The sequence below is a fragment of the Austrofundulus limnaeus genome, unplaced genomic scaffold (assembly GCF_001266775.1).
Source record: "Austrofundulus limnaeus strain Quisiro unplaced genomic scaffold, Austrofundulus_limnaeus-1.0 Scaffold383, whole genome shotgun sequence".
Classification (NCBI taxonomy): Eukaryota; Metazoa; Chordata; class Actinopteri; order Cyprinodontiformes; family Rivulidae; genus Austrofundulus; species Austrofundulus limnaeus.
The window spans coordinates 355276-370799 of record NW_013952785.1 but is presented as its reverse complement, the minus strand read 5'-3'; the positions used below and the strand labels follow the sequence as shown (position 1 = coordinate 370799).

The following is a 15524-nucleotide window of genomic DNA, read 5'->3' as shown; positions in this document are numbered from 1 at the left end:
ACACACACACACACACACACACACACACACACACACACACACACACACACACACACACACACACACACAAGCAACACCAACAGTGCCTTCACTTTCAGGTGATAATTATAGAAAAGGTCGACACATTTCAAGAGTATTAATCTCTGCTGGAATGCAAACTTAAAAAAATATCGCTCTTATTTCAGAATCAAATTGAGCTATTTGCATGACACTAATAACATCTCTAGCTAAATACAAACTATTCGAGTCAAAATTAAATGCTCTAAATAAAAGTAATTAAAAAGATGGAATCAATCAAAAGAAAACCAAATTGCACTGCGTAACATTTGAACTCTGCTTATGTTTTTGTTGCAGCCGACATGCAGACGTTCAGCAGTCTCACAAAGAAAACCAACAGAAAGAAATAAACAGGCTGAGGAAAGTCATGATGATGATCGTCCATCAGTCCCAGGTTTAGCCCAGGCTGTCAGCTGAGCTTTGTTGTTGGCTGTTAGGCTGAGACATGCGTGGGCACGAAGACCTCCTTTCCTCTAATTTACTTCTGTTCAACTTTGTCTAATGTGTTCCCATCAACAGGATGTGCAGGAGCCATTTGTCATGGTTGGCCCCCAGCTCGGACTGTTAAAGGCTCCATCCATCACCGAGAGAAATCTCAGTTACAAAGAGCTTCCAGCTGAATGGGCCCTGGTGTGAGGGACGGGACAGGCCATTAATATCACCCGCCGCTGAAAAGAGAAGGTGGATGATAATGTTGGGCTGTGTGTGTGTCTGTTAGCAAAATACCTCATGAACTTTTGGGACAATTCAAATGATTTGTTTCAGAAAAGAGTCATTAGATGGACATAAACACACACCAAAAAATGGCTATTACTCAGTGAGTCTTAGAGATATTGATGTGGTAGTATCTGAGAGTCAATAACAACACATACACTGACTGCTACCAGATCATAAGAGATTGTGTGAGATCTCACAATGTTGCATAAAATTGAGCATTATGCTGTTTCTGAGGTTTAACCGAACGGTTTAGTCACATGAAAGTTGGCTGGTATTATGCATTCATTCAAAGAATGACTTTAATTTACTATGACTTTATTTAATTATTTAAATGTTTAGAAGCTGGAATGTTCAAGAGTTAAATTAATGAATTTTATGTAAAATTCCATACAATAGGGTTTAGAATCTGTGGGATCTTCAACGCTCAGTACTGGACATCCTCCCAGTCACTGCAGCACCAGGTCCAACTCTTTGACAAATAGTTTCTTCTAAAGGACCACAGGGTTTTCTGTCTTCAGTGAGTCCAGGTGAGAGACCTGGGGTCTCAGAGACAGGCTGAGTGGCACAGAGCTCAGAAAAACAAAAAGTGGGGATGGGAGGTGTGGGTGCTGCTTATTACCCACCAGACTGCAACATTTAGGGGCAACTGAAGGAGGAAAGCGTTAGCAGCTAACAGAAGGGGAGTGAAGGGGGCGGCGAGGTGACTGGCCAATAAGAGCGCAGCTTAGTGGGAAGGGAGATGGGCAGGCACAACTTTGATCAGCATGAATCCAACACTGTACCTAGATGATCAACTCATTTTTGTAGAAAAAACAGAAGGCAATTAAAGGCCTGCCACTCCTCAAAGAAATGCACCCGCCACTTTCCTTGCCATCGTTTTAGACTGAAATCATCATATGATGAAAAATGACAGTTGCAAATGTTTAGTCAAAATGTGAAAATGAGATTGTGAGTGATCTGATCTCACCCCTTCTCAGAGGGTGTGATGTGGATGACTCTTAGCTATTACCACACTGAATCTTAACGTAACATCCAGCATGTAAAACTGACCGTGTTAAAACCGTTTTTTGCTGGTTAAAGTCAATCAACTGTTGGGGTCAGGTTAAACTGACACTAAAATTTAATAAGTTGTAGATGTACATCCTGATGATTACTTTGTGTAAGTTAAATTAAAATCTATCCAGTTATTCATCAGATGTTTTGCTAACAGACAGGGTTTACTTTGTTTACTCATTCAGTTTACTTCTCTTCTCTGATTCTTACTGGCCTACAGAGTCTGAGATGGAGCACAATTCCCTGAGTATGGTCTGACCATGGGGTGAATTTGTAGGGACGTCCACTTCTGGGATGATTGACAGCTGTCTTAAATGTTTTCCACATGAGAATAATATTCCTCTCTGCAGATTGACAGCCTTCTCATTAATCGTTTTTTGATTAATGGGCAGCAACGGTTGCTTTTAGTCATTGCTGATGTCCTTTCATCTCGTCATTGTGTTTACACACATCTGTATACTTCAGAGCAGCGAACTGACAAAACTCCCATTTTTATAGAGGCAACCACACTGATGTTGGTCAGTTCATTAAAACATTTGATCAGCAGCACCTGGCTGTAAAGCGAGTCACTGTGTAGACACGAGTCTCATGTCCTTGTGTCTTCAGAGAATGAAACTCACCGCGAGGACAGAGAGCAGCTGGTCCATCGGCAGCTCAGCCTTCAGTCGCTCCTTAAACATCCGAACAGTCTGATGTTTCAGGTAGTAAAAAGATGAAATGCGACCATATGTCAGTGGCTCAATGGTACGGTCATCCTGGATCATCGATACAAAAAAATGTTATTAAACAAATGTGTGGTACAAGCAACCAATAAAACGTACAGAAACACACGCACGCACGCACGCACGCACGCACGCACGCACACACACACACACCTCTTTGATCTCAATGCAGTTAGAGCACTCCAGGTCTCGCAAGCTCCTCTCCACCAAGCTGGACAGATACTTGTTTATGGACTCATGGCTGATGTCTTCTAGACTGTAGTAGCTGAGAAACACAGAACAGACTCTGTAAAAATGAAAACATGTAACAAACTGGGCCAAAACTCTGACAGTTAGCACCAAGCTACTTTTGACGTTTAACGTGAACCCAGAGCAACATGAGCTCCAGTTGGGTAAAACAGAAAGTCTGGAACAGTTGAATATATGAAAACACCAACAGTCATCTTGTCCTGTTTTAGTTGTGAATAAACTCCACACTCTCCGGTTTTGAACGAGAAAGCTCAGGGAACTGTACCGATTACAAAGAAGTAAAATTGGGGTTGTCCTCAACATCTGTCCTCAGAACACTAGCTAAAACCTAAAAAAAAAACCCACTTGCTAAAAGCAATGGATCTAGAGATGGAAATTTGCCAAATGTGTTTAATCTCACTTGTTTACAAAAATATTCATCAGTATGTCTAGTCCCATTTAAAGAAAATTAAAAATACCAGTAATGCTAGTTGAAGGTGTCAACTTATGAAAATTTTGTCCAACACAAAAGACGTCTACGTTGAAGATGACATAAAAAAATCTACTTGAATCCTCTTTTGGACGCATACATGTTGAAATGCTAACAAGTTGAACAAATATAAACCTTTAATGAGTAAATTATTCATAATAAAAATTTCACAAGCCAACATACGTTTATAATGTTACAGGGTCTTCAAAACCTTAAAAAATAAAAGTAGTCAAAAATAGGCAAAAATTATACTGATTCTACCTTTACTCTTTAACAATTTGCAAATTAATTATATTTCTGTAAAGAACATTTTATCAGAAACCTTCAAGCTTGACATTATATCTGTAGTTCTTCCCCCAAATTTCTAGCTCTACTGAAATTCTTTAATCTTTGAAGTGTTTCTGCAACCCCTCTGCTAAATGACAGGTGTGATTTCTTCATTATTTAAAAATATTTTTAACCTCATTCATCTTTCCATTGCGTTGAAAACTTTATGAGTGACAGATTTTGGAACTGTTGATTTCAAATGATGTTTGGAGGGGAAGGTTTTAAAGAGGGTACACAGATCTTCAATCTGTCCAAGGCACAGTTTCATGCGTTGTCGAATCCTACATCAAGCTCACTAAAGCCAGGTTCACAAAAACATTTAACACAGTGTTCTCTTTGAACGATGCTAATAGACCACAGCAAATTCTTTTCAGATGTTTTAGAGCTGTCTCTCCATGACGAGATTCTGTCTGAACTGTTTCTTACTTTATATAATGTAACTGGAGAGGATATCGCTCCACCCTGCTTGGAGTATGGCCTACGTCAATTGATCTTTCTTTGGCTACAAAGGACTTACACGCATTCACAATTCTGCTGGCCTGTAAAAAATCTGCAGCTTCAACTACATGTACAGTATTAGCTGGATTAGATGCAATTTATTTTCTTAAAACAAATGAATGACTAAATGAATAAATATCAGACTGACTGGCCAGTAAGGCTGTATCATTTGAAAAAAAAAAAAAAAACAACAAACAAACCTGGAATCCCTTTTTTGTCCTATTTATTATGTAAAACAGACTAAAATGAAAAAGCTTTGCTGAAGCAGATTAAGATTTTTTTTGAGGAAATTAAGAGATTTAATTTCTATGGGTAATTTATCTGTAAATAAAGTTAAATAGTTTATAAAAGTAAAATAGGTACTAAAATAGTACCATCTCCTGAATGAGCTGAATAATGTTTTGATATACAAATGATTAAAGGTAGTTAGTGAACAAAATGTATGCCAGAAAAAAAGGAAAACCATATGAATGTTGCATCAGCATTCACATTATTACAAATAATGTTAACAAACAAACAAACAAACAAAAAACAGTTGCAGAGTAAAAGCAGCTTACAATCCTGTGGAGAAGGAACCAGCCAACCCCTGTTAGAAAATTAGTCCCAGAGTAGCGTATTATTACCCGAGACCAAAATGGGTTCCATGTTCAGCTATACATAGTAAGAGTTACCACATGAAACCTTGCTGAAGAGTAATCAAATACAATCTTCATTAACAAAAAAAAAAAAAGCTAACATTAGTATGCAGTGTCTAAAAGGCTAATAAGCATGGACCAGACATGAGTCTTTAAAGTTGGTTGAAACAGCTGCTAAAAGCATGTTTGTCAGAGCAAATGTCTATGTACATTTCACTATTAGTGACATAAAACACATATTCAAAAAAGATCTGAACTGTTTACTCCTGAGGGTTTTTATGCAGTATGAGGCCCTGTGATGAGTCTGTCCAATGTCTATTTTTTAAGTAACCAATCCATAGGAAACCCAAGAGTTACAAATATTTCACATAAGGTACAAATTCATAATTTATTTTTAAAAGTCAAACATATAGATAAAATGTATACAAGTTTTGTTGTCATTCTTTGCACAGTTTTATTTTGGTCGTTTGGACTTTAACAACTGTTAAGTTTGAAAACTTAAAAGTCTTTAGCAGTGATAAAACATGATATACACTGTAAATTTACAACTAAACATTTATAAAGTGGATATAAAAAAGTGTATACACCGATGTTAAATTCCAGGTTTTTGTGATGTAAAAAAGATAAACCATTTCAGTATTTTTCTAAGCTATAATTTGTACAAGTCATTTGGAAAAAAAGTTTTAAGGGGACAAAAAAAAAATCTCAAATAGAATGGTTCCATAGATGTGTGGGTTTTCTACTGGGGCCTTAGCCAAGTTGGAAGGAATTGTGAACAGTCTTAAACACCAGTCAATCTTGGCACAAAACCTTCAGGCTTCTGCTAGAAAGCTGAAAATGAAGAGAAACTTTGTCTTTCTGAACAATGACCCAAAGCATAAATCCAAATCAACAAAAAATGGCTTCAAGAAGAAGATCAAAGTTTTTTAATGGCCCAGCAAGAGTCCAGACCTTAATTCCATAGAAAATCTGTGGTATGATCTGAGGAGGACTGTGCACAAGAGATGCCCCAAGAATCTGACAGATTTGGAGTGTTTTTGCAAAGATGAGGCAAATATTGCTAAATCAAGATGTGCCAAGCTGGTAGAATCCTACCCAAAAATACTGTGCTGTAAGAAAGTCTAAAGGTGCTTCAACAAAGTATTAGTTTAAGGGTGTGCTCACTTAAAACTGCACTTTGAAGCTGAAACTTCCCCCAAAACCAGTGTTTGCTGGAAGAAAACTAAGACCTGAGATATCAAGAAGCTGAAATAAAATTCAAATACTTTTTACTTCAGCTACAAAAAATCCTGGTGTGAGTTGAAGCTGATTGCTTGACGATGTCAACAGGAGCCTTGTCTGCAGTAATGGAGGCATTGCGTCAATCTTGTCGTGGCGAAAAGGGAGCTGAGCTAAAAGGCATAGCTTTGAATTTACTGATACATCTACACACATGGACAAAATTGTTGGTACCCCTCAAAGAAAAACCCACAATGGTCACAGAAATAACTAAAAGTTGACAAAAGTACTAATAAATAAAGGTTCTATGAAAATGAACAAATGAAAGTCAGACATTGCTTTTCAGCCATGCTTCAACAGATTTTTTATTTTTTTATTTATTTTTTTTAATAAAACTCATGAAACAGGGCTGGACAGAAATGATGATACCCCTGAAAATAATGTGACTAAAGGGTCATGTTTAATCAAGCTGTGTCCATTAATTAGCATCACAGGTGTCTACAATCTTTTAATCAGTCAGTGGGCCTGTAGGTTACAGATACTCACTGTGCTGTTTGGTGATGTGGTGTGTACCACACTCAACGTGGACCAGAGGAAGTGAAGGAAAGAGTTGTCTCAGGAGATAAAGAAAATTCTAGACGAGCATGTTATGACAAATCAAAGAGATTGATAATACAAATGGTAATAAAAGAGCCCAGAAAAAATTCTAAAGAGATTCAAAGTGAACTTCAAGGAACATCAGTGTCAGATCAGCACCATCTGTCGTCGTTTGAGCCAATATGGACTTAATGGGAGATGAACAAGGACACCATTGTTGAAAACAAATCATAAAAAGTCCGATTGGACTTTGCCAAACTACATGTTGACAAGCCACAAAGCTTCAGGGAGAATGTCCTATGGACAGATGAGACAAAATGGAACTGACTCACAGTTCTATGTTCATAGAGGGAAAATGAAGCATGAAGACACACTGTCCCTACTGTGAAACATGGAGGGAGCTCTGTTATGATCTGGGGCTGCTTTACTGTATCTGGCACAGGGGGTCTTGAATCTGTGCAGGGTGCAAAAAAATCTCAAGACTATCAAGGGATTCTAGAAAGAAATGTGCTGCTCACTGTCAGAAAGCTTGGTCTCAGTCGCAGGTCATGGGTCTTGCAACAGGATAATGACCCAAAACCTAACTGAAAACACCCAAGAATGGCTGAGAGGAAAACATTGGACTATTCTGAAGTGGCCTTCTATGAGCCCTGATCTAAATCCTATTGAGCATCTTTGAAAGGAGCTGAAACATGCTGGCTAGAAAAGGCACCCTTCAAACCTGAGACAACTGGAGCAGTTTGCTCATGAGGAGTGGACCAACATACCTGCTGAGAGGTGCAGAAGTCTCACTGACAGTTACAGGAATCATTTGACTGCAGGGATTGCCTCAAAAGTTTGTTCAACAAATATTAAGTTAAGATACCATAATTTCTGTCCAGGCCTGTTTCATAAGTTTTATTTAAAAAAATGGTTAAGTGTGGTTGAAAAGCAATGTCTGACTTTCATTTGTTCATTTTCATCGAATTCTTATTCATTATTACTTTTGTCAGCTTCTAGTTATTTCTGTGACCATTATGGCTTTTTCTTTCATTATGTATGCTTTCAACATGTGGGGGTAGATTTAAATACTTTTCAAACCTGGTAAAGCCCAGAACATTTTTATCATGCCCTGATGCAGAATACCCCAGAATTAAAAGAAAAGGGGGACTTTCTTTTCCCCATGACCATAAAGTTTGAGAGTTATAGTCTTTCTTACATTTTCTTTTATGCTGTGGCTGTGAAATCAGGCTGTGACATTTCTTATAGGCATGGACGTGTTGAAAAAAAAAAGACATTTATGGTAAATGACTTGCAGTGCTTAACTTGAATACATAAATGAGGAATCCTGAAGTGTGTTTGTTTATTTGCTTGATTTAAAAAATAAGGATGGTGTATGTGTGTGTGTTGGGGGGGGGGGGGGTCACAGTGGTTAAATATGGGGTAAAAATTAAAACCAATAAGTCTTTAAACAGTTGAAAGTAGAATATTAAATGTGGGTCATTGTACACTTGTCTGCATAATGTGCTTCTGATAAATCATCCACTTACAAATGAACAAAGAATGTTTTCATGATGATTATAGGAAGTAATAAATGTTGCAGTTGGGAGAAGGGACAATAATCCCAGTCTTGTTGGACGGCTGGAAGCAGCAGCTGATTGGTGTGAGAGTGAGAATTAATGTGTGTTTAATGTTAAGTATTTCTCTGATTTCTACCGCCCCACAGACTCTTCTAAGGACCAAATGTGTTTATTATTGCACACATTTCACAGGTCTTTATCGATGCTGGGGTCTGTTTGATTAAGTCATGGCCATTAGTATCTGCAGCTTCTGATGGCACAGGGAGTCGGTGCCTAATGACACCCAGGGGACTCCATTGGTGTGCGTGTATGCATTATGTGAATTATGGCCTGAAGCAGTGGTAATATATTGCCTAAGGAGACATAAAACACAGCTGCACATAAAATGTAGATTTGTGAACATTAAAGGATAAAATCTAGGACAAAAAATGTCAATTCATGTAGTGGAAGCTTAACTTGCTGATTTACAGCTCTGTAACAAAGACCAAATATGCTCGTCATACTGGAACCAAATTTGTTTTGATTTAGGCCACTGTATTGAGTGTGGCTCAGCAACAGACAGGGGGCTTTACAGGGCTCATAGGAGAACCAGAACAAACTCAGACTGTAGTGGAAAATCATCTCTAAAGCTCCAGTTAAAACCTAAAACTGAGAATCCGAAGATGCTGATAATTATGGCCCCATTTGATTTGGGATCATCAGCCAGAAGGAAATCAATGAGCTGAAAGGACAGAACAAACAAACTTAATATTAGAATTACATGAATACATAGCCACAAAAACACAAGGTTTGCTTTTAAAAGGAGAGTATGTATTTTGTAGGCCAGGGGTGGGAAATCCTTGTCCTGGAGGGCCACAACCCTGCATATTTTACTTGTTTCCATTGCCCACCTCTGTTCTAGGCATATAGTTAAACTCTAGAGTAGATTAGCTATTACTTTATTGATCCTTTGGGAATATTCATTCAGTGAAATTTAAGAAGATTATATACCACAATATTCTATACCAGGGGTTCTTAATCTTTTTGACCTCGGGGCCCAATTTGTTCAACATAAAGTGACACGAGGCCCAGTCAGACATTACCATACGGATCAAAATGATAATTATTCTAAATCTTGGTTTAATTTATATTGTATTTGCATTATAACTAAATAAAATACACTTACAGTTTAAAAGTAAAACTCGTGTCAAATGATCACAAGACATGATTATGACAAACATTTTTATATTGTAACCTGCCCATAACAATTTTTTGAACAAATACAAAAGTCGGTCAACAGACCACTCAGGCTTATCAGCACAAAAACATTTTTTTTAACATAAACAACAACAAAACAGACAATTCAATAAATAAAATTGTGATCATAAAATAAATACATTAAAGAAAATGAATGTTCCAAATATAAAAAAACAGTAAAACTAAATTTGATAAAGTGCAAATGAAAATAAAGCCTTTGTAAACTTTTGTATAGTAGAACCAGAAGCTGCTCTTCATATTGGTGACAAACAATAACAGTAACAACAGCCTTTTGACAAAATGTTTAAAAATAAACTACAAAAATTAATTTGATAAAGTGCAAAGTAAAATATAGGCGTTCCTGCAACTGTATTTGATGTTTTGAACTTTTAAAATATTGCATGGTAGAACCAGAGGCTGCACTTTATATTAGTGACAAAATTTGGTGTTTTTTTGATGGGTTACCTTCATTTTTGCCTTCTATTTTTAATTTAAAATAAGTTTCCATTCTCGGCAGGTTTCTAAGGTTCTTCTTCTATGTATTAAAAAAGTTGTTAAACATCTGAGTGGCGCACTTCCGCTACTAGTGGTGAGAAAGTGTATTGCACCTTTTACAAAATCAATGTGGTCCTGTGGCCCTCTGCAGCCCAGAGTTAAAAACCGTTGTTCTTTTGAGGCCCTCAAGGTGGTGCTCGCGGCCAAGAATCTCTGTTCTATACCACAATCAAGTAACTATATTACCTTCAGTTGTTATTAAAATGCTGTTCATATCAAAAATAAATTTGACTTTGCATCATAGTCTATCTAAATGCCTTGAAATTGTCCTCTGTCTCTTTAAGAACCTCCTACCATTGCGAACACTCCCACTTCAGCACGTCTTCACAACATTGCTTCAAGAGAAGGCATGTTCTGTGAGGCAGGGGCTCGGCTGCAGACTGAGCTCCAGGGAGGAGCTAGGTACAAATAGGCGGAGCTTTGTACCAACATGTGTTTAGGCAGCTCCACGTGGCTACCACTGGAGGTTCAAGAATTTCTCAAACAAGCATGAATGAGTCAAAGCAACACAATATGTTTTTGATGAGGGAATGACATTACATGACATAAAGATTAAAAAAAAGATTTTGCGTAATACTCTCCATTACTTTAAACAGTTAACGGAATTCTGGCATTATGAGCAAATCTATTATCCACTATGAAGTTAAGGGTGAGATATTTTTGTTCCAGTTGCTTATTAAAATCTCATTTACAAAACATTCTGATGAGTTAGGTAAGTGAAGCTAAATTAGATGTAGGAAACAGTTAAACAACAGGTTTATTTAAGCCCTCTTCACCCTGCTATATGCACCATGACCTATTAGCCCACACATGGCCATGTTGTGGTCTGTGGGTCACATCCAGCCTGCTAGCTATCTCCATCCAGCCTACAAGAGGTTAAAAAAAATTCAGTAAGAAACAAGTTATGCATCCAAAAATATCTGCTTTTATTTTGAAACAGAGTTTCTATCCTTTTATTCTGAAGGCAAATGTGTGTTTATGTCAGCAGCGCTACAGTCATGCCACTCTACCTCTCAGTGAACCACTAGAGAGTCTGTAGTGCAAAGCTTTAAAATAAATCACTGACTCTGTAATTCAAACTCATTAACATTTAACATTTAGAATTAACCCAACTCAACTCTAACTCTGTTAGTTTGACAAATGGTGAGCTACATTTTATGTGAGTAGCTGCAGTATTCATTGACATAGTTTATTCAAGATGATCTTAGTCTAAAACTTTAACTTGAAAGGTGGCAGGTGATATATTCCTTCAAAGAATGTCAGGCCAATAATTCAGAAGAATTAAATGTTTTTATAATTCTTTAAGACCTGAAAACTTTGACATATTTGTTTTATCATCATTTGTTTTATACCAAAGCTAAATACGTATATTAAGAAACTGACTTGACCGAAACAAAGAGATTCAGTTTTAAAGCAGGATAAATTATTTATTTGACCCACATTGGCCGAAAGACAAGCAGAAATGCTACCTCAAGAGTCTACCAACAAAATCTAGAAGAAACCTTCAATTATTTTGGGAACCATTTGTGCTGGTGAGATAATGGGAATCCAAGATGATCAGTTTCAGGTTTTCTTGACCCCAGAATCAGTCAAGCAACAGTTAATGTGGGCTGACAGCCATGAAAATAGCCGGTTGGAAAGTTCAGTTTCTGTCTACAGAGCAGATGTTGGACAACAAGCTCAGGGTTCTCCTCTGATTGGGTTTGCACATAGGCCAAGAATGTGCTTGTTAGGTTTTGTTATTGCACACCTCTGAAAGGCAAAAGTTGAGCAATAATTTGCTAATATCTGTTTCACAGTTTGTAACAAAAAACTCACACAAACTACTTGTCATTTATAATGAAACTTTAACAATTTTTGTTGCGAATCGTCACTGCAGAAATAAACTTTGATTTTTTTTTTGTTCTGTAGGAGAAAATTGGAGCGCACTGTAAAAACTCACAGGAAAAACAAATCCACATAGAAATGTCAAAGACAGGAGGCAATCGTGACCTTCTTGCTGTGAGGAAACAGCTCTAACCACCGTGTTGCTGTGCCACCAGGATTGTTCTTAATGGAGCTATTTTGTGCTAGTTTGCTGCAGATTTGACTTGTTGAAATATGAGTGTGAGAACTTTTACCAACCTGGGATTCATCACCAGCCTTCTGAAGAAGTACGTCCAGGTGAGGTAGTCCAACGCATCCTGTTTGGATGAGATAGTTCCAGCAGTGATCTCAGCATTCAGATGGTCTGACAGCACACTGAGGAGACTGGAGATGAGAGACACAACACAGTGAACATACCAATGTGACTCATCAATTTATTGTTGACAACATTTTACAATACATTTCTTTAAGCCTTTGTAAAGCGTTGCCATGAACTACTGGAGTACAATCTGTTAGCAAAATATCTCATGAACCCATGGAAGAATTTTATTAAAAGTATCAGAAAATAATTAATGGACGTCTACGACTGATTTACTTTCTGGAACATCTAAACAGCTGTAACTCAAAAGAGTTTACAGATTTTATTCTAAAATTTGTTGTGACTGTAGCTTAGAGTCATTCACAACACAGAGCATGAGGGCGACTCATTGCACAAGCACTGCTTAAAACTTTAGAATTATTTGGAGTCAACTCTGTTTGTGTGTTAGTAAAATATCTCATAAATCACTACACAGATTTCAATCAAACTCGGATGTACAGCTACAACTGACTAACTTTTGGAGGCAATCCAATTCAAGATGGCTGTTACAATCATAGTCATTTCACATAAAAAATGGCTTTAACTAAATTTTTTGAATCAATTTTAGAGACATTAAGCTACAATTTTAAGTTCTACAACATTGTCATTTATCTACATAAGATGGTAATCTAAATTTAAAACTTTGGCATAAAAGGTGGCAGACGATATGGATCCCTTCAAGAAATGTTGTTTTATTTTTATTTTTTTACTGTAATGACAGAAATCAATGTCATTACTGAGCTGAACGAGGATGTGGAAGAGGTGGAAATGGTTCTGGTTTTTGCAGCACAATGGGGCGAATCCATAGAGCAGCCACACATCTGTTACCTGGATTCAACAGGGAAGGGCTCATAGAGGAACTTCTTGTAGAAATCCTTCTTGATGTCATGGACCAGAATAACAGCTTTGCCCTGGTCATCAAACTGAGGACGACCGGCTCTCCCCATCATTTGCAGGACATCTATGTGCACACGCAGGGTATTAATTTTACATCATTCTTTTCCAACAAATGTTCTTTTTAAAAATTTTTAATTGAGATTTTCTAATTAAAAAACAAACAAACAAACAAAAAAAGAAACACATACCGTAGCTCAGATCAAACAAAGGGGCATTAACAAAGCAAAATCTACATAAGTATCATATATAACCAGCCAGTCAGAAGACCTTAAGTAGTTGAGAGGCCACCTCTGGCCCAGTGCAATTTAGGTAAGGATCCCAGATTCAATAAAATACGTCCAGTGAGGAAATAAGCAAGGTTCTTTGTATAAAAATAAAAAATATCCTGCAGATGGAGCACTGGAGAGCAGCAATTTATAAAATACAGCAATAGATTTCTTACCATTATGAGGGCATAATACCTTTTGTAAAGTAGACAAACCATTATTCAACAACATCAACAACTGATTATTACTGACAGAGCAAAGACTTTCCTCATTTTTATTATGAAATGTTTAGATGCCCCCACAAAGACAAATTAAATTTCTTAAGAATGAGAATACCTGGAGACAGCGTACCTGTAATGGGGTAGTCCACGTAGCGTCTGGATTTACCATCATAGTATTCAGTTCCTTTGACAACCACTAGGTGAGCTGGAAAGTTTACTCCCCATGCCAGAGTACTGGTAGCAATCAGAACCTGTTGACATACAGTACATTGTTTTTTTTCTTTGAATGAAATATAAATTGTTGCAACAAAAGCATAAATGTAGGTTATAAAAAACATCAGAATGTACTAAAAAAGACTAGTTTTTAAATTCACTGTTAAATTCACATTTTTATCCAGTCACTGTGAAAAAAAAGTAACTTAGCTTTTCTCATATTATCTCTAGATTGGTATTTTGCAAGTTTTTTTTACTTTTAATTTTCAAAATGAATTAAAAATTACAAATAAACAAATGAGAACTTTACTAAAAGACTAAACGAGACTGCTGCATAAGCCTTTGATGAGCAATCAACATTTTTGATCCTTAACAATAATTAATCAATCACAGAAATGCATCAAACATGTGCTCCCCTCTAAAAGTAAGGAAGGAAGGAAAAAAGGAAGGAAGGAAGGAAATAAAGAATGAATCGCTGTCCATCTGTCATATTTTAGTTGAGGATTTTTGAGAAAAAGGGTTGAATGTACACATCATTCAAAATACGTGTTTAAAAACACATTATTTTCCTTCATTTTTACAATTACACACTACTATGTGTTGGTCTACAATATAAAAAAATGTAATACCAGTACTAAAAGAATATGACAATATTTAGGTTGTAAAAGAAAGTGATCAATGTAGACCAAGAAACACATCAAAGCTTCAAGACAGAGAACTGCCCAAACCACAGCTAAAGCAAAAGAAAAAAAAGGACAAAACCAAACATTACATTGTTTTAAGCAAATAGTTCCTCAATCCAGAAAACATAACCATAACCCATGATGATCAGAAGAAAACCAGGTTAGAGCTAAAGAGAAGCAGACAGATGAAAGTGATGTTTCAAACCAAATAACCTCCCAGTTGAGGTGAGCTCATATTTACTGTAGGTCTGGTGTAAAACTACGTTAAGTTGGCTTAAAGTTAAAGGGTGTGAGCTGCAGCAGAGGTGGAGTGAGCAGTCCGAGGTCTTACCTGGATCTTACAGTTGACAAACAGCTCCTCCGTGGTCTTTCTGTCTCTTTCATGAAGGCCCGCATGATGCATACCAATCCCAAAGGCCAGAGTTAGTTTCAGGTTAGAGTCCCTCACTGTGGCAATGATGGCCTCGATCTACAAACAAATTACAGTAACAGATCAGAAAATCCAATCTAGATCAAAATCAACTGAACAGATGAGATGGATTCTGACATTTTAGACCACAACAACTTCAAACAGGATGTTCTTAGGATGGTAGAAGTGGTTCATTGTTTCCAAGAAAAGAAAATCATCGTTATCTCAAAAATCAAAATGTGAACAGCACGGCATTATATTCTAAGAAAGAGGGTGTCTGCTGTATGACAAAATTTGTCCTGTTTATCAGAAACAACATCAAATAAAACAGTCATTTTCTATTTCTGTGAACACTCTATGGTTTCTCCAGAGACCTGTACGATTTCAGAACTCTTGAGTTAGAGTTAGACAAATGTTGACCTGTCCCGACCGATGACTGCAACACAGGAAGAAAACAGCACAGTCAAAAATAATTTTAAATTTCATTTAAAAATCTCATAATTGCTGAAAATCAGGCAGAAAAAAAAACTAACAAACAAAAAACACAAAACAACGCACAACAAGCTAAGTAATTAAGCAATTCATACAAGTGCTTTGCTGGATGGAGCTGGGCCAGCTAATCAGGATTGACATCATGAGATACAGTGGTTTGCAAAAGTATTCATACCCCTTGAACTTTTCCATATTTTGTCACATTACAACCACAAACATAAATATAT

General features: G+C 36.9%; 1 protein-coding gene across 1 annotated transcript in view; it reads right to left on the bottom strand.

Moving 5' to 3' along the window:
- ascc3 (activating signal cointegrator 1 complex subunit 3) overlaps window positions 1–15524 on the bottom strand; it is a gene marked incomplete in the record, with an annotated part of 193195 nt that overhangs the window by 13474 nt on the left and 164197 nt on the right. The window contains 6 exon segments of the mRNA XM_014023633.1: window positions 2448–2582; window positions 2703–2814; window positions 12017–12142; window positions 12945–13077; window positions 13631–13751; window positions 14728–14865. Of these exon segments, the coding sequence (XP_013879087.1) occupies window positions 2448–2582; window positions 2703–2814; window positions 12017–12142; window positions 12945–13077; window positions 13631–13751; window positions 14728–14865 (765 nt within the window).